Source organism: Lepisma saccharinum, chromosome 20, assembly GCF_977018435.1.
Source record: "Lepisma saccharinum chromosome 20, izLepSacc3.1, whole genome shotgun sequence".
Classification (NCBI taxonomy): Eukaryota; Metazoa; Arthropoda; class Insecta; order Zygentoma; family Lepismatidae; genus Lepisma; species Lepisma saccharinum.
The window spans coordinates 34,803,148-34,826,051 of NC_139248.1; the positions used below are offsets into that span (position 1 = coordinate 34,803,148).

Below are 22,904 nucleotides of genomic sequence, written 5' to 3' on the forward strand. Positions count from 1 at the left end.
TTGAAGATATACCATATGGGTACTATGCGAGTGCAGTGGCGTGCGGTGACATTTTTCGTTGGCAACCAGTTCCAGAAAAATTAAGACGACCAAGAATTCATTGTTTCTGCATGTTACGTTACACTGAAATAAAGAGCACTTAACCGGATACTGTTTCCTTAATGTCAAGGCTATGGTCAAGGTTATGCATCCCACAAACCACGAAGTGAATGAACATGGTAGTGTTTTAGCGGGTAATATTTATACGTCTCGCACAAGCTACACTGAAACCACGGAGCCTGTGCACGGAGCATTTGCCACGGAGGTGCTGAGGCACAGCTAAGTAAATATTTATGACAATTTGCTTTATTTTCATTAATTCTCTCATTAAATTCTTATGTAATTGTAAGCAATGCATTATTATATTAACCCTTTGACAACCTCTATACCTGTGCTCTATACGTTACTTATTTTAGTGCAGAGGTTGTGAAATGAATTGTCCATTCAGGCGAGGTTGCCTGCTGTGGGACAAGTGCGTGAACCTTACCTGACGTAAACGAAAACAGAATAGTCTGAATAGGTATAGTTAAGGTTAAAAGTTATACTCCGAATTTTGGTAAGAATTTACAATATAGAGAAAGTCTCCAATTTCGTTAATTTTCGGTATACTAACTAATTTTGGCCTCCTAATCACGAATCTGTTGTAAAAAACCGGGGGTCACGTCTGGAAATTGTACATTTTGATGAAAAATTGTTCGTTAGCGCCAAAAACCATCCACGGGTAGCCCCACAAACCATTGACGTTAGCCCCAAAAACCATCCACGGGTAGCCCCACAAACCATTGACGTTAGCCCCGAAAACCATCCACGGGTAGCCCCACAAACCATTGACGTTAGCCCCAAAAACCATCCACGGATAGCCCCACGAACTATTCACACGAGGTTAGTTTAGGCCTGTTAGGTTAGGTTCCATTAGCACTCATTTCACCCCTAAATTCATCGAAAAAATAGGGATCCTACTAGAATTGAACATCATAAATCATTTTCTTGTAATACAACGGCGTGGTTGGACACAATGACAGGAGATTACATTTTTGTTCGTAAAACTACGCATATACACCTATATATAAAAAAAATTCAATCGGCTTTTTTTCAAATTTTCAGACGTGACCCCCGGTTTTTTTCAACAGATTCGTGATTAGGAGGTCAAAATTAGTTAGTATACCGAAAATTAACAAAATTGGAGACTTTCTCTATATTGTAAATTCGCTCCCGAATTTTAGGCAGTTATTACATGGGAACGATTATTTTTTGATTCTAGTGTAAGGGGAGGAGGTGATTGTTAGTGTTTGACGTCTTTCAAAAGTTCCCTTTAAATAATATGAAGTAGAGCAAGGGGAAGTAAGTCAAGTGATAAGTCAAAAGCATTTTTTTTATTAATAAAGTTGAAGAAATCCTGAGCAAAGTTTGGGGTAACAGTTAGATATAGTGAAAACACGGTACTACTTTACTATACCGGAGACACGTATCAATGATTTATTTCACAATTTTTTACATTGCTAACGTACTATTCTGCATTGCAGAACATTTCTTTAGGTGAAATAATGAATTTCTAACGAAAATAATGTCTATTTCTTACATTAACAAGTACTTACTGTTGTTTCTTATTTCCCACAAACCATCCACGGGTAGCCCCAAAAACCATTGACATTAACCCAAAAATTCACGATAGCCCCACGAACCATCACGGGGACGAGGTATGCCTACTAGGTTAGGTTAGGCCTGTTAGGTTAGGTTCCATTAGCACTCCTTTCGTTCAATTTAGCATATACGGACAATATGAGAGTGTATAGCACGTCGGAAATAGATTTTCGTAGAAAACCACATGCATTCACATTAAAATGGATCAAAACTACATTCCCGAACATCAACAACGCTACAGAAAATGATTTGCGTAATGTAGTTTTTATCCATTTTAATGCGAATGCATGTTGTTTTCTACGAAAATCTATTTCCGACGCGCTATTGCTACTGCCGAAATTTGCTTTCTGCACGAGAGCACAATACGTGCTATTGCTGCTGCTACAACATGACGTGTCGAGGATGCGTCGTGAAGTTGTTGCCGGGTGTGAAAGATGTGGAATTTGTAATTCCGATGTTGTCCGTATATGCTAAATTGAACGAAAGGAGTGCTAATGGAACCTAACCTAACAGGCCTAACCTAACCTAGTAGGCATACCTCATCCCCGTGATGGTTCGTGGGGCTATCGTATGTAAGAAATAGACATTATTTTCGTTAGAAATCCATTATTTCACCTAAAGAAATGTTCTGCAACGCAGAATAGTACGTTAGCAATGTAAAAAATTGTGAAATAAATCATTGATAGGTGTCTCCGGTATAGTAAAGTAGTACCAGTACTTTCTCCTGTAAATTTGAAGAAATCCGTCTCCGGTATAGTAAAGTGTTACCGAAAACACATTTCGGTACTAGTTTACTATCCTGCGAACAGATTTCTTCATTTGGCATGAGTTTACAATACCGGACCACTCTCCAATTCCTATAAAATTTCGCCTACTTACTAATTTCAGCATCCTGGTGACGTATCTGTAGTTCATATTTGGCGGTCACTTGTTAAAATTGTACATTTACGTGTAGAACTTTTAAAATAACCTTGCGATTTACCACGTTGATTGTCCATACACAGCAATTCGGAACCATATTTCTTTCGCAATTCGTTAATGGTCTTCCTTTACACACAACAATCTTGCTGACATCAGACGAGGAATGCCTACGAGGTTAGGTTAGGCCTGTTAGGTTAGGTTCCATTAGCACAAATACAAAGAAGAGTTAATATTTTAGCTAAGAGAACTATACCTAGTCTTGCCTGATGATTTCTTCATGTTGGGAAAATGGCGTCTTCCGTGGAGCTATTGTTCTTATGGTAGGGTTACGTTACGTTAAGAAAACATAGTTTATTTCATTTTTTACTCGATTTCCATACTTGACCGCCAATTATTACATGCAGATTCGTGATTAGGAGTTCACAATTAGTGAGTAGGCAAAATTTCATAGAAATTGTAGAGTGGTCCGGTATTGTAAACTCGTTTCCTTCATTTTTACAGAAGAAACTACTTACCATAACAAGTTCCTGTAGTATTGTCTAACGTCGGGAAGGTGTTTAGTGTGAAATTAAGGTACGTTTTCCGTATCTAGGAAACGGATTTCTTCAAATTTAAAATTTTGGGGCTCAGTTGGGGGCAGGTGACTCCGGCCAATTTCTAACATGCCTTTAACAGGGAGTCTATAGAAAAGGCCGGAGAGGAGGCAGGGCCACGTTAGCAGTTGGGGGCGGTAGGTCAATCACCCCAGGGGCGGAGCCCGGGGCTAGACTCTAGTTTACGTCCTTCTTGCCCACTCCTTACCCGTTTACGTCTTTCTTGCACACTGTTGCCCGTTTACAAAACCGTGCTAGCAGACAGCTGGCGCTACGGCATCCATAGGGTAAGTAAGTTTTTGTTTTTACACTTTTCTGTCACTAACCATTCACGGGAACGAGGTATGCCTACGAGGTTAGGTTACGCCTGTTAGGTTAGGTTCCATTAGCACTCATTTCACCCCTAAATATGTGCTTCATCATCGAAAAATGTCCTCAGTACGTTCAATCACGCATATCCGGACAACATCGGTTTTTCTCGATTTTCTCCTCCAGGAAATTTTTCCTCGCCTTGGGATTTACTTTGTTGAATTCCTTATAAAATAACCTTTCCAACGATATATGACATGTATTCCTTAAGAAAATGACGTAAACTAGAGTCTTACCGAGCCCGGAATCGGTGGGAAATTTCGACTCGAAAATTTCAAACGAAAATAGTGAAGAATTGCAATAATTTGATAAAAAAAACGTCAATCCACCTTAAGGAATGTTCCGCGAAGGAGATAGGTAAGCACGAATGTCAAAAATTGACGAAACGAAGAAATTATAGGTGTTCGCAAGATAGTAAACTGTTACCCTGGGAATAGTGTTTTTTCCATCCACTTATTCGGCCGGTAAATAATGTCATTTTCGACACTAATGTATCTCAGTTCCACGATAGCTCGTGCAACCATTACCGTCGACTACGTGAATCAAATGTTCCGTGCATTCGAATATGTAACCCCCTGTCAGTGTAGCAACCACGCGGTGGTTGTACCAGATGACGTGTGAGCAGTTTTTTTTTTCAATTTAATTTTCTATATTTGCCTAACCTAACCTTCCGTGAATGGTTTGTGGATCAATGTTAGCCCAAAAAACCATAATTTTTCGGTTAATAAGTGTTACTGTAGCAACCATGCGGTAGTTTTACAAGATGACGTGTGAGCGTTTTTTTTTTTTGTTTTTTTTTGTTTTTGTTTTTTCAATTTAATTTTCTGATTGCCTAACCTATCCTTCCGTGAATGGTTTGTGGATTAATTTTCGCTTAAAAACCTTTTGTAAATAGTTTGTGTGGCATTTTTAGGTTCATAAGTTTGGAAACACTGCATATCAGCTGACGATAGACAACATGAGTCAAGATTTGCCTGCCATATTGTGTGTAACAAAAGTGAATTAGCAACGACCAATAAATACTTGTAATGTGAAAAATTACGCTTTTTTCAGTGAAAAAAACATAATCCCAAGTTTAAAAATGTTCCGCTGTGCATATAAGGTAAGTACAAATGTAAATAATTCGGAAATAAAAAAGAGTTAAATGTGTTTTCACTATATCTAACTGGTATCCCAATGGTGTATTACGGAACATAGTTCAAGCCACCATTGTGATTTTTTGATTCTTTTCTTCACTTCCTTAACACACAATATGGCGGCCACATCTTGACTCACGTTGTGGTTATGCAGTGTTTCCAACCCTCTTCACCGAAAAATACCTACTATCGTGTTCGTCACCGGTGGAAATTGTACTAGCTCCACGAACCATTATGCACGGTAGCTGACTGATAGCCCCATGAACCATTTCCGATAAGGTTTGGTTCTGTTGGGAAAGCATAGTGAAAAAAGTTGTTGGAAACACTGACAGAGGCTTACGTCATCAAACGTACGCAACATGAAGTTCATGTAGCAAAAGCAATGGCAATTGTGCATCTGTGACATTTCTCTTGAAAAATACATGATTTCCCGGTCAAATATATTCCACGATGAAACAAAATACCTCAACGAACGTTGGAAAGCTTGCAGAAACTCATTTCTGTAAGTAGTTTCTTCTGTAAAAATGAAGAAATGTGTTTCCGATATACGGAACTGTTACCCAAAGTTTCATTTTGCCCAAGTAAAAATGATTCAAGTTTTTATTTAAATGGATTATTAAAACCTGCCACTACTTTTAATTTCCATCTTGTTGAAGTAAAATACATTGGAAGAGCAATCATTAAAATGAGGGTAACACTTTACCATAGGGGTGACAGATTTCTTACTTTTTACAGGAAAAAGTATTTACGCAAATCATTTTCTGTAGCATTGTGAAAGTTCGTGAATGTAGTTTAGATCTATTTTAATGCGAATGCATGTTGTTTTCTGTGATGTTTCACTGGCACTGTTTTACCTCTTTTTTTCTTAAAAATTCTACATAGTACATCTCCTGTGTGTGCTTAATTTAATGAATTAGGCCAGCCACGCACCGGATCTGACATGACGAGTCACGATACGATGCAACACAACACGATGGGACACAAAGCGACATGACGAGTCACTTTGCTTCTGACAAAACAAAACAAATATTAATTATTGTTATCAGTTTTTTCTGGAAAGAAAGTTTTCGGTACAAGTTGGTTTGTTGTTATTATTTGTTATTGTGTTTATCATAAGAACTACTCTAAATATTGTTGTGTATAAATGATCACACACACACATACTTCTTTCTTTAAAATAAAATCCTTTTAGTTTCATTCCCACATATAAAGGTTACCAGTACGGCATGCTGTTGCGTACCGCCTGAAAAAAGCACTGATTATTATCATTATTGCATCCAAAGTAAATGTATAAACACAAGATCTATCACATCTGTCATTTCAGGAAATTAGGTTCTCATATGCATCTTAAACAATTAGCACTCACCGCAATATAATATATTATTTTGTCTACATTTCCACCGACAGGAGACAAATTTAGGAAAATAACTTTCTTTTATTCCTTTTATCTATTCTTTACAAGAATTAATGTAACTAAGAATGGACTTTTGTATGGTGCATTAAATAAATAAAATGGATGTCCAATGTCGCAGCAGGAACCGAGTTTTGTCAAAATGGAGTTTCAGTTCATTCCGACTCACTTTATATGCTGCTCCCCACCAAAAAAGGAAAAACTTTAATTTGCATACTGCAACCACATACTTAATCAAGCAATAAATATGAAACTGGCCTGAAGATTGTTTTTCTTGTACAATTTACGATATGTTTTGTACATTACAAGATAATTTCTAATATAAACCTATTTTTTTCACGTAATGTAATTCATCTCCTGTGCCACTTCATTTCATAGCACATCAATTTTGTCCTTATTTTTGTGCTCAGTCGATGAATAATCGTACAGCGGAGGGTTCACTTACACAAGAACGATTAGCTGTTCTGGATCAAGCTCTATTTCTAACCTTGACCACACTGTCAAACTTACATATAATATGTGCTGTCAAACAATACAGTGATGAGTCACATGCAGGTGGTGCTCTGAGACGGATTCACACATGTTGCATCGTGCTCCTAGAGACCAAATTCCTGTTACCTTCGCTGTTTTGTCGCAACGTGACTTGAATCAAATGTTTCGTCCAGTGTGTGGCGGCTCATAAGAACCCCATGTTAAACGTTCCCGGAGTCGGTTTGCAACAGAAATGAATCATTGTGTCGGATCAGGTGTGCGGCTGGCCTTAGTAATCATTGATTTGAAGAATATACATATCCCTTAACTCCACTATTAGAAACAATGACATAAATAAAAAGAGAGGCCATATTCTTGCAGAAATATAACCAAATGCCAACTTCAGTATGATCCACAGATGTGATAGGCAGTGTCAAGTTTACTCTGCCAAGGTTAATTTCCAACACCCAGAAATCGTGTTTTATTAGAGTACACACACACCAAAAAAGAAATAATAATTATAAAGAATGCCAGTTCGATAGTACATGCAGTAGTATAACAAGGATAGATGCTTAATGACGTGACAAGGTGCTGAATGGATTATCAAAACAAAAATATTCATGCCATTGCCTATTATGTTTGTTGGGAAGGCGGTGGGGTGTGTGCAAAGGGACCAACCACTTTATTGTGTGACATCTAACCCGTGTCAGGCACATATATATAGAACTATATTTGAGGGGAGGTCTGAATCAAATGTCTCTTATGAAATAATAATAATATGTTCATCAATAGTTTAAAAATAGTTTAATATGATTAAAATAATAATAATAAAATAGGTAAAGGTAAAGTTACCCATGCCTTCAAGGGCCCCACTCATTCTTGATCTCTGCTATTTTGGCAATGATGTGATCAGCATAAGCTCCGACTGGCCACTTTTACCCACACACCCACCCAGGGGGCAACCCATTGATTTGAGGCAGGGCAAGCCCCGGAGCCACTTTTTGCAGGGACAAGTCTTGAAAAATTTCAACCTTAGATCACCCAAACTTGGATCTCCCATGCTAGGGGGGGGGGGGAGGCAGATGCTCTACCGACTAGACCACTGGGGTGTTATTGCATGAACAGACGAAAAGAACAACTATGTGTTCATTATCTAGCTTATGTCTAATTAAGTTCAGGAAGATTTGTATTTAAAAAAAGCTGCCCTATAAGGAAATTAATCTCAAAATAAATTGAATGTGTTATTTATTGAATAACAAAAAGATTGCTGGGTTCAGCTGATGAAAAGTAAAGTCCCTGATCATTATAATATTATATTTTTTTGCATATTTACTAGTGATACGCAAAAATTTTCACAGGCACTAATGATGCAAAGTTATACATTCACAATATAATTTTTACATCTGTGTAAGTTCTGCATAATACAGTAGCAACAAGTATTCTGTTTATTTAATTTTGGACTTGCTTAGTTGTTTGGGGCAAATATGTCCTTGACCGGTGTCTTTAGCCATTGGTTTGACTTGTTAATATATATATGAATATATCTGTAGTGTGGGGGGAAAATAGCTCTTGTTAAGAACTTATTGAAAAACATACTCAAATTCCTGTCTTACACCCTACCCTATAAAGCAGCATTGCACTATATATTGCCTCTTGATTTATACCATAACCTGATCTGTCTGTCAAAAAGTAATCTGAATCATAGAAATTTTGGAAATTGTTTCCACTGACTTGGCAAGCTGCATTATGTAATTTCTAATAGGATCCATTGTATTTGTATTTGTAGTATTAACATGGAAGAAGCCGTGGAACCTTGGAGTAAGCAGTCTTCAAAGGAACGATTAGAATGTCTTCACAAGACTGGCTACCTTAGTGACTGTGAGTTTGTTGTGCAACACAAAGGTGCAAAAAGCGTAAGTGTTAATGCCTGTATTAGAGATTGTTGTATCACAAAATTTTAAATTGTGATAATACAGGGTAATTAAAAATGAATGGTACCAAAAGAAACCACACCTGTGATTGCCCACCAAAAAAAAAAAAATCCTCTTCTCCACCACTGTACTTATTTTCTGTGTTATCAGTGCTCGAAGTGGGTATTCCTAGCTGTGGAGGTGCCTGATCAACTTTGGGTATAAGAAGGGGCTGCATGTGTGATCAACATGGAGACAATGCAGTAGGTGGAGGGATGTTTGTGCAACTTTTCCTAGCTGGGAGATGCTTTACAAAAATGTTCTTAATGGGGTACAGCACCCCACTCTCTCAGCATTGTTTGGCATCCTTACTAACTGACAATCTACATCATGATTCTGATCAAAATTCAAATGTTAATACAAGGTAACCAAAAAAGTTCTTGCCGTTTTTGATGTCCCATTAATCATGCGCTCACAGAGAGGAAATGAGATGACGCACATGCCTGCCAAGCGATCGGGAGTTAGTCTGACCATCGACTGTCAGTAATACAGGCACGTTGCGCACGCACAGCAGTCATAGCTCATCCAGTGTCAAAGAGAAATGGAGGTATCGAAGCAGCTTGTTCGTGTGTGTTTGTTGTATGACTTTAAAGTGGGCCTGTCAGCTGCCACATTTGCCAGGCATTTGGGGAGAATGCCATGAACGAACGCACTGCTAGGCATTGGTTCCAGAAATTCCGTTCGGGAGATGTGAGCCTCTCGGATGAACCTCACAGTGGACGACCACATGTGTTGGATGACGAGTCCGTGAAAGCAGCCATCGAGGAGGACAGTGGTCTAACGTGTGATGGACTTGCAGAAAGGTTCCATGTTTCCGCTGAAACAGTCAGACTGCACCTGTATGGGATAGGGAAGTCATACAAGTTAAGCAAGTGGGTACCCCACACATTGTCGGCAGCCAACAAGGAACAACGAGTGACAGCCTGTTTGTCCTTGCTCACTCGGCACCTGAACACACCCATATTTGATCGCTTGCTCACTGGTGACGAAAAGTGGGTCCTCTATGACACTCCCAAGCATACCAGACATTGGTTGTCGCCATGTGACCCTGTTCCTCATACCTCAAGACCACCTCTGCACCCACGAAAGGTTATGCTCTCTGTATGGTGGAATTGTCAGCAAGTGGAGCATTACGAGCTCCTTCCACCTGGTTAGACCATCACTGCTGACCGCTACTCTCAGCAGTTGCAAAGGGTGCACCGCGGCAGAAGGAGCCAGCATGCACCAACAGATTACCACCTGTTTCATTCCCTCAACAACCACCTCCGTGGGAGATCCTTCGCAAATGAGGGAGACCTGCGGAACGCACTCACGGACTTCTTTGCATCCAAGCCCACCGAGTTTTATCACCAGGGTATTGTGCAGCTGCAGGAACATTGGCAAAAGGTGTTGGATGCTGATGGAGATTACTTTGAAACCTAAGGGTATGTACCGTCCACTGTATTGCTCTTTGTTTATCACTGCTGTAGAACGGCAAGAACTTCTTTGGTTACCTTGTACTTTATCATAATAGAATTTATTCTCCTTTGCTTGTTTAGCACACTGTAAATTCAACGAACCAATATCACTTGAACTAAGATGTCTCAAAGATAAAACATTTCTTTGGAGGAAGGGGGAGACAAATGTTGTAATGTTCCACCAATCATAGGACCCGATGCGTAAAGATCTGTGAATGCAAGTGCAATATTTCATGTTCCATGTCAAAATATTCTCGAAATGGAACACATTATGCACATTAAATGGACGCCTCATCTTTTATTCATAATTCAACAAGGTTAGATATTCATCTTGTGTAGTCAGTTATTGACTTAATGGTCAATAATATAAAATTTTCACATGTGACAGGTACCTTCTAATTCTCATCTCTCCCCCTCTGGCTACGTGCTTATCTGGTTTTCTAACCAAGTAATTGATAACTTTAGGAACAAAAATTACTTTGTAGAAGTTTAAGCGAAAAACGCAGGCTCGACCAGGACTCAAACCCAGGTCTCTGGCATACCGTGCCATTGCTCTACCACTGAGCTACCGAGCCAGTCTGTCCTTGCCTGATTTTTCTCTGGTGCTGTTTTACCTGTGTGGAATCGTCTCGGCGAGTGCTGCCGCAACGGGATCTGTTGCCTTGAAACACGTCGACGTTGCCTGTTTCCTTCCAGCGTTGAGAGAGATGTCATATAGATGATGTACATGTCCTCTGTGTGTGCCTAATTTAATGAAGAACTACTTTGCATTGGCAGCTGTTTTTGATGTTTCCTCTCCTTTTGAGAAACTGTGATATTACAAAATTTGAAAAAATTACATTTGCTTAGAACTCCTTGTGGAGTACGAGGGCAAATCAAAAAGTCTTTGCGCCTAATTTTTTTCTAGCTTGTTATAAGTGTCTACATAAATCTTCATGTGGTTTGCTGCCGCTGTTGCCTAGATAGTCTCAATAGTTACATGACTATGTAAGTCTATTAAAGTATTGATAATACCTAGACAACATTGAAAGCAAACCACATGAAGATTCTTGTGATTGCTCTAGAACAGTGGTTCTGAACCTTTTTCAGTCCAGGATCCACCTTGAAGGATGTTACACTTCATGGGACCCTTAAGCAGAATTACTAGTAGGAGTGTGCACCCAGTTTATAATCGTATATTTGCTAACATTGAGTAACAAATTACACATACTTCATTGTAGAAAAGTAAAATATGTAATTTGGAATATTAATTTACTCTAGTCTAGCATCTAACTAAACACACATGCTGAAATTGAAAACTTTTTTTTTTTTACTCACCAAACTAATCTAATGTGACAGTTGGGGCTGTCTTTTCCGCATGTAGTATGTTTGGTTCAATGGTGGTTAACTTAAGTTGTAAATCTCAGTGCATTTCAAGTTTTTTTCTGTATTTGCGTTTCACTTGAATCAAAGAAGAAAATCCCTTTTCACACAAATATGAGGTTGAGAACGACATGACCAATTTTAATAACTCATCCAAAACTTTGTCAACTCTGAATCTAAAAATTTAGTTTTAATGCCAGAATCACAGCTGATATCACACAGTTAGTCTCTTAGTTTTACTGACAACATGTTTGAATGTCACCTTCTAATCGAGGGGTCCTGCGTTCAAGGAGGCATATAGTGGTTTGGATCCCACTTTAAACTGTAGGTCCAGTCCCAATTAGCCTTATTGTGCATAAAGTGAACTTAAAACACCAACACAAACATGTTTGAACTTTCAAAATACGAGAATCTGTCTTGAGTTCATCCAAATCCAGTAATTTTCAATCTCGCTCCATTGGTTAATTAAGAAAGACTGTGACTGGTGTGCATGCGATGAAAGTGTGTTTTTGTGGCTTCGTGTGACTGTTGTTGCACTGACATAGAATATCAAAGCTGTAAATGAGGAAAAATCAGTAATTTCCAGTGCTCTTAAAACTGCGGCAATCCATTTGTTCCTAGGTGGTTAGCTTTGTAATCCAAGCAGTCTTGAGGGCAATGTGAAATGGTGACACTTGACACCTCTCGGCAACCTCTCTCTCTCTCTCACACACACACACACACAGGCAGTTGGAAATATCAAGCGACACATATAAGTGCCTTGACATACAGATACTTAAGAACTCGTTGTAACCGACCGAAAATGAGAGATGTCTGATTCCCTTTAGTTAAATATCAGAGAGATGCTGGTAAAAAGCAATGGTAGAGTGTGAATAACAGAAATGTAGAGTTTAGACTACCTACAAAATGGGTTGAATTTAAATTGTTAAATCAATATATTTTAGTAATTTAAATGTAATAGGCTTTTAACACACAGTAAATAAGCCCGACTTTGCAGCCAATCAGATGCCCCCTTAGGACCCAGCAGTGGGTCGCACCCATAGGTTGAGAAACAATGCCCTATAAGGAATTTCAAGTATATGTGTATTTTTTTTTTTTTTTTTTTCAGATTTTGAAATATCATTGCAATATTACGAAAGGGGAAGAAAATTTGAAAACTGCTACCCTAGCATCAATCAAGGTCGAGCCGAGTGTTAAGCATGGGAATTACAGCTATGGTTTAATATTTTGTGGTTTTAGTTTAATGTGAATGCCATTATTGTGAATCCCATATATAATTATTTTTTTTTTAGGTGTTTCAGGTCCACCGGCTCATTTTGGCCATGTCCAGTCCTGTATTTAAAGCCATGTTTTATGGAGGGATGCGGGAGGAAGGGACAGTCAATGTGACAGACGTGGACCCAGATGCCTTTAGGATCCTTTTGGAGTAGGTAACACTGATATATGATTCTTATTGCTGTCAAAAATATTTTATTGTACTGGGAAACATGTTTTCTTTGTTCAAATTGTTAAAACTAAGCCTTGGCAATGTTGTAGTTTTATCACCATTGCTTTGTAATCAAGGGGTCCCAGATTCATTATTCACATGGTGATTTGGATCTTACTTTAAACTGTAGGACCAGCCGCAATTAGCCTATCCATGCAAAAAGTGGACAGACTCTAATTCTGAAAACTCATCAAATGTTTCTTGTTTTCAATGTGATAAGAGATTTGGCACAAGAAACTGACATATGCCTTGTACTGGAAAATACATTAGGAGCATTCCATGACAGTGACCATGAATCTCAATTTTTAGAATTAAATGCAATCCTGCAATTTTATTCTATATTGTGAGTCGACAATTTAAATTGTCTTTTGGATAAAAATACAAGTATTGTACATAATAGTAAATGTATTTTAGATATTTTGTTTGTTTATTTTGAGTTTTGATTTCCTTTTGTTTTGAATTGTGTTCCATCCATGACACCAAAAACCAATTACTTTCTCTCTTTGTCTCAAGTAACTTATTTTTCATCATTTGAAAATTCACAGAAATTAAAATAAAGTTCATATGAAGGTAAGAGGAGGTGTTTTATCTGTCCCAAGGGGTCTCCCGAATGGCGTAGTGTTAACGTAATCACCTTGTAATCAGGGATTCCAGGTTCAATACCTGACAGAGGTATTGCACAGTGGTTCGGATCCCACTTTAAACTGTAGATTCAGTCCCGATTAGTCTATCTGTGCATCAAGTGGACTTAAAACATCAATTCAGTTTAATTTATCTGTCTTCCCACTAGTGACAAAAAAATTGTTGACATGTAAGCTATAAATCTGGGAAAGTATTCTAAGGGTAGTTATGTGTAATCAACAAAATTTAGATTCATAATTAATTCAAGAGAAACTGTAAGAAAAACGTTGCTTAATTGTCAGTAGAATAGTTTATTTCATGTCAAAAATGTAGTCCGTGTGTCCCGCCCATGACAACAGAATGACCTGTTATTATTACAAACAGTGCTGGTTAGTTTATAACAGTTGTATCATCAGACTTAGTGAAGTTGTAAAGAAAAACTTACGTTGTGGGTTACATGTGCAAAAGAGAAGTTTGTGAAATGTTGCCTGTTATAATCAATATGTTGCTTGTAAATATATGTGACCTGAATAGAGAATTATTATTACTATCATTATTTACAGGTATGTTTATACTGACAACTTACAGCTGACAAATGTTGAGAAGGCATGTGAAGTGCTGGCAGCAGCAAACAAGTACATGATTCCTCATCTGAAAGAGAACTGTGAAAATTTCCTAATAACCATATTAAATCCAGACAACGTATTCTATATATGTGAATTTGCAGAAAAGTTTGAAGGCTCAACATTGAAGGAAAAATGTTTTCAGGTGTGTGTTTCATTACATGAATACAGTGCACATAAATTGTTCATCAGTCGTGAACAATTAACTCATCACTTGATCCACATGCCACTTTCTACTTGAATCATGTGTAAAAATACCGTGCGTCCATTTCGATCTGCAGCCGAGAGATCAGGAGAAGCGTGGCGGGCGGCACTGGCGGAGATGCCGACATTTGCAGCCTGAAATGCCCGCTTATTTTTATGGACATATGCAGACATTTATATAAATATTGCAAAACGAGCACTAACCTGTGTTATAAGAGTATGGTTTTAATTTTAGTAGCTTAGTGGCTGTATGTGCTGATGATTTTGACACTCCCATCTCCTGTGAAACACGGCGTAGAGGTTTGTTTGGATAACTTTCTAACGCTGCCCCAATTTCATCGAGTTCATCGAGGAAGCTCACGAAAACCATTGACTTTTAATGGTTTCGTCGGCAGTGTAATCTTGATACAGTGTTGCACATTCGAAACCTCCAAACGATCCCCATCGACACAAAACTCTTTCAAGGATATAAACTTAAGCAGGACGTTGCTGGTCAAAACTATGATTAAAATGTTTGATTATCTGTGACTCTTATCGTCACTTCTAAAGCGTATTTTTTTGTGTATATAATTGCAGAACTTGGATGAATTACAGATGATGAATTATAACCCAGGTTAGTGCTCGTTTTGCAATATTTATATAAATGTCTGGATATGTCCGTAAAAATAAGCGAGCATTACAGGCCGCAAATGTCGGCAGCGCCGCCCGCCACGCTTCTCCCAATCTCTCGGCTGCAGATCGAAATGGACGCACGGTATATGGCTCTCCTTGTATGCATGCTTAAAAAAGTGCAGTTTGTTGTGCTAGGTATTAGTAAAGAAGGGGTATGATTAACAAAGTTCCCTTTTGATCTGGTAAATATCAGTTTTCAATTTAACATAAACAAAAGATGTCCTTCTACATTGTACTATGGAGAGAGCCAAAAGTAGTGCAAGCAGCAAATAAGTACTTTTATAGGTACTACAGGGTATCACAGATACAATTAGATGATTGAAATTTATCACCATACCAACATCTTTGTAGGTGGCATGGTGAAAAACAAATCTCTGGTTTTAAAGCCTTAAGTCATCATCCAGCATTGATCAGAAGAGCATCGATCGTTTGCTGTCGAAATGTTCTTTAGAAACAATGACTCTGCTACTGTAACATAATGTGTTTTTCGGTGGCATTTTGTCATCGGAGACAAGGAGGCCTCTTGCTGACAATGGATTCAGTAGTCCTGAATTGTGTAACCCATTTGAATATTTTTTGACATGTTGGAACCTTTCCATTCCTTCTGATGTCAAAATGTCGTCTAGTCTTGTTTATAAATAACCTTTCCACAACACACACTTGATGCTCTTACGACCAATGCTGTATGATGACTGAAGGCTTTAAACCACCCTACCTAGGGATGCATCTTTCACTATACCACCTACAAAGATGTCGGTATGGACCCAAATTTAAATGTACAAATATGCATTACCAAGCTTAAAATGTGAAATGAATTGAAAACACAAAAGCATATGTTTTAGTACAAAGAAATAGTCAAAACAATAAGTCGGTTCAGGTTGCAGTGAGCAACAAATTTGACTTGCACAACTGGATTAGAAAATTCAAACATTGTTTACATTTTGATGTTCAGTTATACAATGTAAATTTTTTTAAAAAAATCTATTTTTCTTTTCAGGTTTTTGCATCAAACATCAGAGAAGCAGTATTAAATTTCAGTTTCAATGGCCTATCGTCTTCCAATATACTTGCCGTACTTTTGGATCAAGATGAACTCTGCATCCAATCAGAAATGGAGCTTTACAATTTGCTTCAGCTCTGGGCTGCGAGGGAATGCATGAAGCAAGGCCTTACAGTAACTCCAGAGAACCAACGAACAATTCTCGGCCCTGCTCTGAGCAAAATTCGTTTCTTGACCATGACACCAGAGGAGTTCCTGTCAATTCCTGCGCAAGCTGGATTGTTAACTTCGGAAGAAACTTTAGCGATTGTCGATAATATGTTTGTTCCTGGTAGCAGGCCAATCCCCAATAGCTTGAGTAGCAATGCACAGACACGGGGGATAAGGAGACCCCGTGGTACCCACGGTCTACCCCTTAAAAGGTTTCCCTGGGAGGTTGGGTTGTTCATAATATTGCCTGCCTTGCTAATCTTAAGTTCGTATGACTTCCACGAGCACATGCAGGATAATGTTAATCTCTTTTGGGATTCATTTGTTAACAGTTTATACCCCAAGCCTGCAGAGCCAGAAACATTTTTTGGTAGCTTCATACCTCAGTATAACGGAGTAGAATCTTTGTCGTATTCAAGTCTTTATAACCAGACCTACCAATTTCTACTTGCACTGTGTGTTATTTCTCTAGCACTGCTTGTAATTTTGATGCGCTGGTGTAATATTTAAGTATGATTTATATTTTATACACGTAATACTCATTAAGGCTGTGACAATATTATTTTTTAGTCGATTTTAGTTGCAGAAATTGTTGGAATGTTATTGTATATAGTGTAAATATGAGAGAGATTGCTATATGTATATTAATGAAGTTTAAAGAAAGCAACATTACAGCTTTTATCCTTTTATCCTTCGCTGTAGGCTAGAAGGTTTAACCTGGCACAGTTGGCACCAAACCGTAGATTTTCTACTGTTAGCCCAGCTTTTTCGGGTATCACGTGGGTGATTTCATCCATTGGCAGAAGCTTTGGAAACAGCAGTACTTTGTTTTCTGCCTATCAGGGGTCGCTGCTTCCTCCATGTGGCGAATTTGAGTCCTGTGTTGCCACATTGTCATAGATGTGGATTTTCTGGTAGTGGAGAGATCAATGCTTGTCACAATGGAAATAATTTTGTTTTGTGTTGATTGCATTTGTGCTGTGTGGGGTTTTAGTTCAAGAGTGTGAGGAAATTAAAATTGTTGCATTCAGATGCCTGTTATATAGTTACCAATGTTTACAGGTTCTTTAAAGAAGAATTTGAATGTCATTGTTCTGGTGAACTGTCCCCGTGTGTGAGCCTCATAATGGATAGGACTGTGAAAGCCACAGTGGTGAACAAAAGGAGTGTTTGCAGTATTTTGAAAAAGAAGCAAGAAACTGAAGAAAATGGATCCCCATTAAGAACGAACACCTGGCAAGAAATGACCATATTAAAGGCACGATATGAGCATTGTAGATAATTTTAATACAGAAGACATTCAGCATACTGTATATGAAATGTACAAGGAAAAAAATATACCAAGCCTTGTAGAAATGTGTGAACGTGTAAAGCAAAATGTGTGGGTTTTATTTGGAAATTCGGACTGATGGAAAGGTAAGATGTTGTCAATAAAAGAAATGCATTTTTGAGAATAATGAGATACTTACGGACCAGTGGACGATCCATTGTTTATCTGGATGAAACGTGGGTCAATGCCCATCACACAAAAAATAAAATGTGGATGGAGGAGGAGGGGATGTTCCACTGGCAGTGCATCTGGGTAAAAGTCAAAGAATCATAATTATTCACGCAGGATCGTCCAGTGGCTTCATATACAATGCTCTCGTGTTGTTTCGATCACGTTCGACTAAAGATTACCACAAAGAAATGGACAGCGACAGATTTAAAATATAGTTCTTGGAACAACTGTTGCTGAACTTCCCCCATCAATTTATTATTGTAATTGACAATGCACCTTATCATTCCAGGGAAGTGGAGAAAGCACACACATCAAAAGCTGAAATGCAACAATGGTCTCTAAAAAAATCACGTACTGTTGGACGAAGGAATGAATAAAACAACATTGTATGAACTTATTTCGTCGAAAAAGAAAAATTGACTGGATCAGGAAATATGAGATTGATAATTTTGCAGAAGCTGGGTACAGTAGTTCGTTTTGGGCGTTAAAACTTATGTGGCTTTTAAGATGGACAACGTAGAATCACTTCTCATCGAAGCTGTCAATTCTATATCCCCTGATGACTGGAGAAAAGCATGCAAACATGTAGTTAAAGAAGAATTTTATTGGAAAAAGGATGCATTGTTAATGAATTGTGTGATAGCTTTGTGATCCACGCATCAACTGACTCGGAGAAGAGCGAAGGGGAAGGAAACGTGGCAGAAGAATCTGATTTCTCGGATGAGGAAGGGATTCAGCATCTCAGTCCTTGAAGGTAAGTTTCATGTTAACTAAAACTTTTGTTTTCTATAACCTATGAATGCTGCTAAATGAATTAGGTTGTGTTGTTTTAGCCATAAACGCATTCCCATTATGAGCTTGCACCACCTAAATGGCTGCTCGCAGCACGGCCTGTGGCCATGTTTGCTCGCTTGCGCCGAAATCAGTGGCAACACTCTGCAGATGACAGAGAAACTTCTGGTAAGAGCCGTGCCAGGTTAAATCTTCCGACCTATAATCGTTTCAGGTTGAGATAATGTTTTCACTTTCCGGTCATGCATAGCTGTTATTTGTAATGTCTGTGGCCAGGCAATATCAATTGTAGGTGAGATCTCAGTCTGTGCAGACAAGTCATTTTGATGACAGTCACACATATACCAACTGTACAACCTTTTTCTTTAAAATATTTTACTCCTGAGTCCATTGAGTTCATGTTTCACTATTTTCGGTTTTGATGCTTCAGTGAAATATTTATTTGTCTCCATTCACTTGTTACTGATAATATTTCCTGCTAAATGATTTTTGAAATCTGATATTCAGCATTAATGAAGAAAGCTGATCTGAGCATGGCTTTCTGAACCAAGTAATGACGAAAGATAAGACCTGGGAGGTGTGTTTGATTCTCAGAGCCCAGAATATAATATTGAGGAGGCACTGAACAGTGATCATAATAGCAACATGGATCCATCTGCTTATGAAGATGATGATAATACACTTGCCCTTTCTCCTCAGTATATTGAGTGAGATGAAATTAGGAGGTAAAATATACATCCCCCTAGTCAACAAGTAATAAATTACATTTATTACTAATATTATGCAAATTATTTAACAGTTTAGTAAATTCCAAATAAAATTATAACAATTTTGTTGATTTGTTTAATTTTATTATATAATAAATTTTCATGTGATGAATGCAAAAGAATTTCACATGTATGCCAATGAAAGGTTAAACCTTAACCGGGCAACCAGTGTCTTATCAGTAGACGTCGGATTTTAGGTTTTTATCCTATGTTTTTCCTTTGCAGGTAAAGTAACAAGTTATATCGGTGTTTCATAAAAAAAAAGAAACATCTGACAAAGTTTTATAGTGCCTAAAATAACCTATTTTGCTTGTTAGAACCTATTTTAGGTTTATGTGCCTAAATTAAACATTTTTTTAGGTTTTTATATATTTTTTTAGGTTTTACAGAATTTTTATATCTCACAGAGGTATTTACTAGGTTTGGTGGCGAAATAATTCAATGACTGGCGTGTTTAAAACATGTCTTCTGTCGATTTCCCTCCCTCCAAGTATATGATGTTTATCAAAGCTTTAAACAAAACAAAAATGTCTGATGTCACTGTTACCTGCAGATAGTGGTGGTGAAAGGGGACAGTTCCCCTATACTTTTTACCCCTACACTATAGACTCTTAATTCTAAACTGTCCTCCCCCCTCCTCCCCATTCTCAGTTTTGGCACCCAATCGTCTATACTGCCTGCACAGTCCCAAGTGCACACTTCTGATCTAAGTGGCCTTGCTCACTTTCGCGTCAGTTTGGTCCTTTTTTTTTTTTTTGCATTCACGCCTTGCGAAGTAATATTTCAGCATTCAAATGAGCACTATTGACTATGTTTCTGTTGAAAGATAATTTTCAGCACATGAAATGGTCCTCACAGACAAAAGGTGGAGTTTGAGTGTGGATAATGCAAAAGGATTCATGGTGGTCACTACGACCATGATAAAATTCAAGTAAGTATAATTCCTGGTTTTCAAGGTGAACTTTCCAAAAATTCAAAGATACAAGCAGATGTTTTCTCTATTCCAATCTTACATATTACCTACTCTCACCCTCCCTTCCATACACAAAAATATTGACAATATAAAGGGTTTCTATGATTCCTATGTAACAAAAAATTTACCTAATCAACTTCAAGATATATTACGAGTATTTTGTAATAATCTTCCGTTTGTCAGATAGATTGTTCTGTAAAAGACACTAACAAAGTAAACAGGTTGAGAAAATTTTGTTTTATTTTCTGTGTAGCTTTATTTTTCATCCTCAAAAAAATTAATAAAATAAAAGCCAAACTGAGAGAAACTTGCCTCAGGGCATGTTTAAATTTAATGGGATATGGATTAATAAAAGTTGCAATTTTTAACGTCTACGGAGAAAAAAATGGAATAGAGAAAACATCCGCTTATACCTTATTTCATGTCTTGCCAAAATTCATGAATAATTTCCAGATCCTATAATTCACGCATAATTTCCTGTGCCAATAATTCACGTGTAATTCCCAATTCAAGGAATTCCAAGTGAGTAACCACCCTGATATTGTGCAGCGAATTATACATACGTAATTTATTTTTCATATCAACAAGTAACTTTTCTAACAGCACAAGTGCAATGTTATAATATTTTGTAGATAATTTTGAAAATGATATAAAGAAATGAAAATTTGTTTAGAAAATTAATATTTGGCTATTACGGTTCTTGTAAAATTTTGTTTTTAACGATTGTATCTAATCAGTATTTTTCAGGAATTTTGTACCAAATTAAGTCTTTTTGCAACCTATTTCAGGATTTTTCGAGCCTAATATAAGGTTTTTAGAACCTATTTTTGGATTTTTAGAGCCTATCTTAGGAACCTAAAAGCACACTTTTTAGAACCTAAAAATCCGAGGTCTACTTATCAGACACTGTTGCTTATATTTTTTTGTCACATACTCCAAACGATACTTCCTGCGAACATGATATTTCTTGACTTCGTTTGTTTCTCTCTTTTTTTCTCATTTCACAATATTTGACTGATAAAGAACGTAAGGCGTAAAAAAAAAATTCTGTTTCACTTACGTAAATGCAGTGTCTGTTGGACACATTTTTAAACAAAAGTTGTAATTTTACTTGAATATGTATTAACAAATGTTTAATAAAACGTAATATTTAATAAGACATCACATAAAAATATTGTTAATGCTAAAATAGAAAAAATTAAAATTTATATGAGTAAATAAAATAATTTTCTCACACTACCTTCCGGTCTAATATGTTTCATATACTATTCTGCAAAAAATGCAATTACGATGATGATGAATACAAGAATGCAAGAATTATGGACATAACAATGATGATTAGGTTAAGTATCATGTTACTCGCTTGTTTCCACAGCAATAAAACATAAAAATCTCGCATTAGAATGGCAAGATCCATTTAAAACAATGCAGTGTCCAACAAACACGTTACAAAATAGCTTGCCCAGATAAGGGTTAAAGTATATCAATAATCCCCCGCCATGTATAGCTGTCATTTATATTTATACTTTAAGCTTATAAATACATTTTTCAGAGTCTTCCTGATGCCTTAGCAGTAACATTCTTGCCTTGTTATTAAGGTGTCCATGGTTTGATACCCAATGGAGGCATGTAGTGGTTCTTATTCCACTTCAAAACTGTAGGTCCAGTCCTCATTCATGTTTGAAAATGCCCATTGTGCTGCCTCTATGCTGGCAACCCAACACAACATTTGATCGGATCTGTGACGCAATTTCCTTGTGAAGCGGTGCATACCAGGGTTGCAAGGAACACACATTCTGTGAAAAATGACATAGCTACAACCAGCCACATTATGTGCTGTAAAACAAAGTGCGGAACACATCTGTGCACAAAGTAAACTTAATCTTTGACAAATTCAATTCCAATAGCATTAGATAATTGATTTATTGAGTTTGTGTTTTAATCCCATTTGATGCACAGTAAGGCTAATCGGGACTGGACCTACAGTTTAAAGTGGGATTTGAACCACTATGTACCTCCACCGGGTATCGAACCTTGGACTCCTTGATTACAAAGCAACAATGCTACCACTGCACCATTGGAGAGGCCCTAGCATTAGATGAATTGAAAGTCGCGTGATTTTTCTTGTCTTATTTTTTCCCATTACATTTTCCCAGATTGTAAAAAATTACAAGTACGCAATAAATGTTTTTGAAGCAAAATTTTGAGAATGTTAATGTGGTTGAGCTGTACTATTATTTAATATTTACCAATAGAGAAAATATTTCTGTGAGATAGAATTTGAACTTCCTGACCAGCATGCTTTTACAGGGTGTCATTTTAATGGCAACCACCAACCACAGAAACATGTAGAGGACATCAGAACAAACAAACAACTTTTCTCTAAAAATTTTGTCGTTGGTGCCTAGTTTTAGTGCTACAGATGTTCGAAAATGCCCATTTTGCTGCCTCTATGCTGGCAACCCAACACAACATTTGATCGCATCTGTGATGCAGTTTCCTTGTGAAGTGGTGCATGCCAGGGTTGCAAGGAACATACACATTCTGTGAAAAATGGCATAGCTACAACCGGCCACATTATGTCCTCTAAAAGTGAGGAATGCATTCAGTAAACCAAAGGTACAAGAAACGGTGAGAAAACAACATTCTTAAAAGGATGTCGTTATGTTGGATTTTGTTCCTTAG

General features: G+C 37.5%; 1 protein-coding gene across 4 annotated transcripts; it reads left to right on the forward strand.

The window, feature by feature from the left end:
• The first annotated feature begins 233 nt into the window (after positions 1 to 233).
• On the forward strand, positions 234 to 22,410 carry LOC146003224 (BTB/POZ domain-containing protein 2-like). Of its 4 annotated transcripts, none has more exons than XM_083141389.1 (5): positions 234 to 322; positions 8,368 to 8,494; positions 12,663 to 12,796; positions 14,041 to 14,245; positions 15,974 to 22,410. In XM_083141389.1, exons 2-5 carry the CDS (start codon positions 8,375 to 8,377, stop codon positions 16,694 to 16,696), a joined length of 1,182 nt encoding a protein of 393 aa, XP_082997515.1. In that variant the 5' UTR covers positions 234 to 322; positions 8,368 to 8,374; the 3' UTR covers positions 16,697 to 22,410. The 4 variants fall into 4 exon arrangements, with proteins under 4 accessions (XP_082997515.1, XP_082997516.1, XP_082997517.1 ...); XM_083141390.1 differs by lacking the exon at positions 234 to 322 and adding an exon at positions 529 to 559; XM_083141391.1 differs by lacking the exon at positions 234 to 322 and adding an exon at positions 3,464 to 3,485.
• Positions 22,411 to 22,904: the final 494 nt, after the last annotated feature.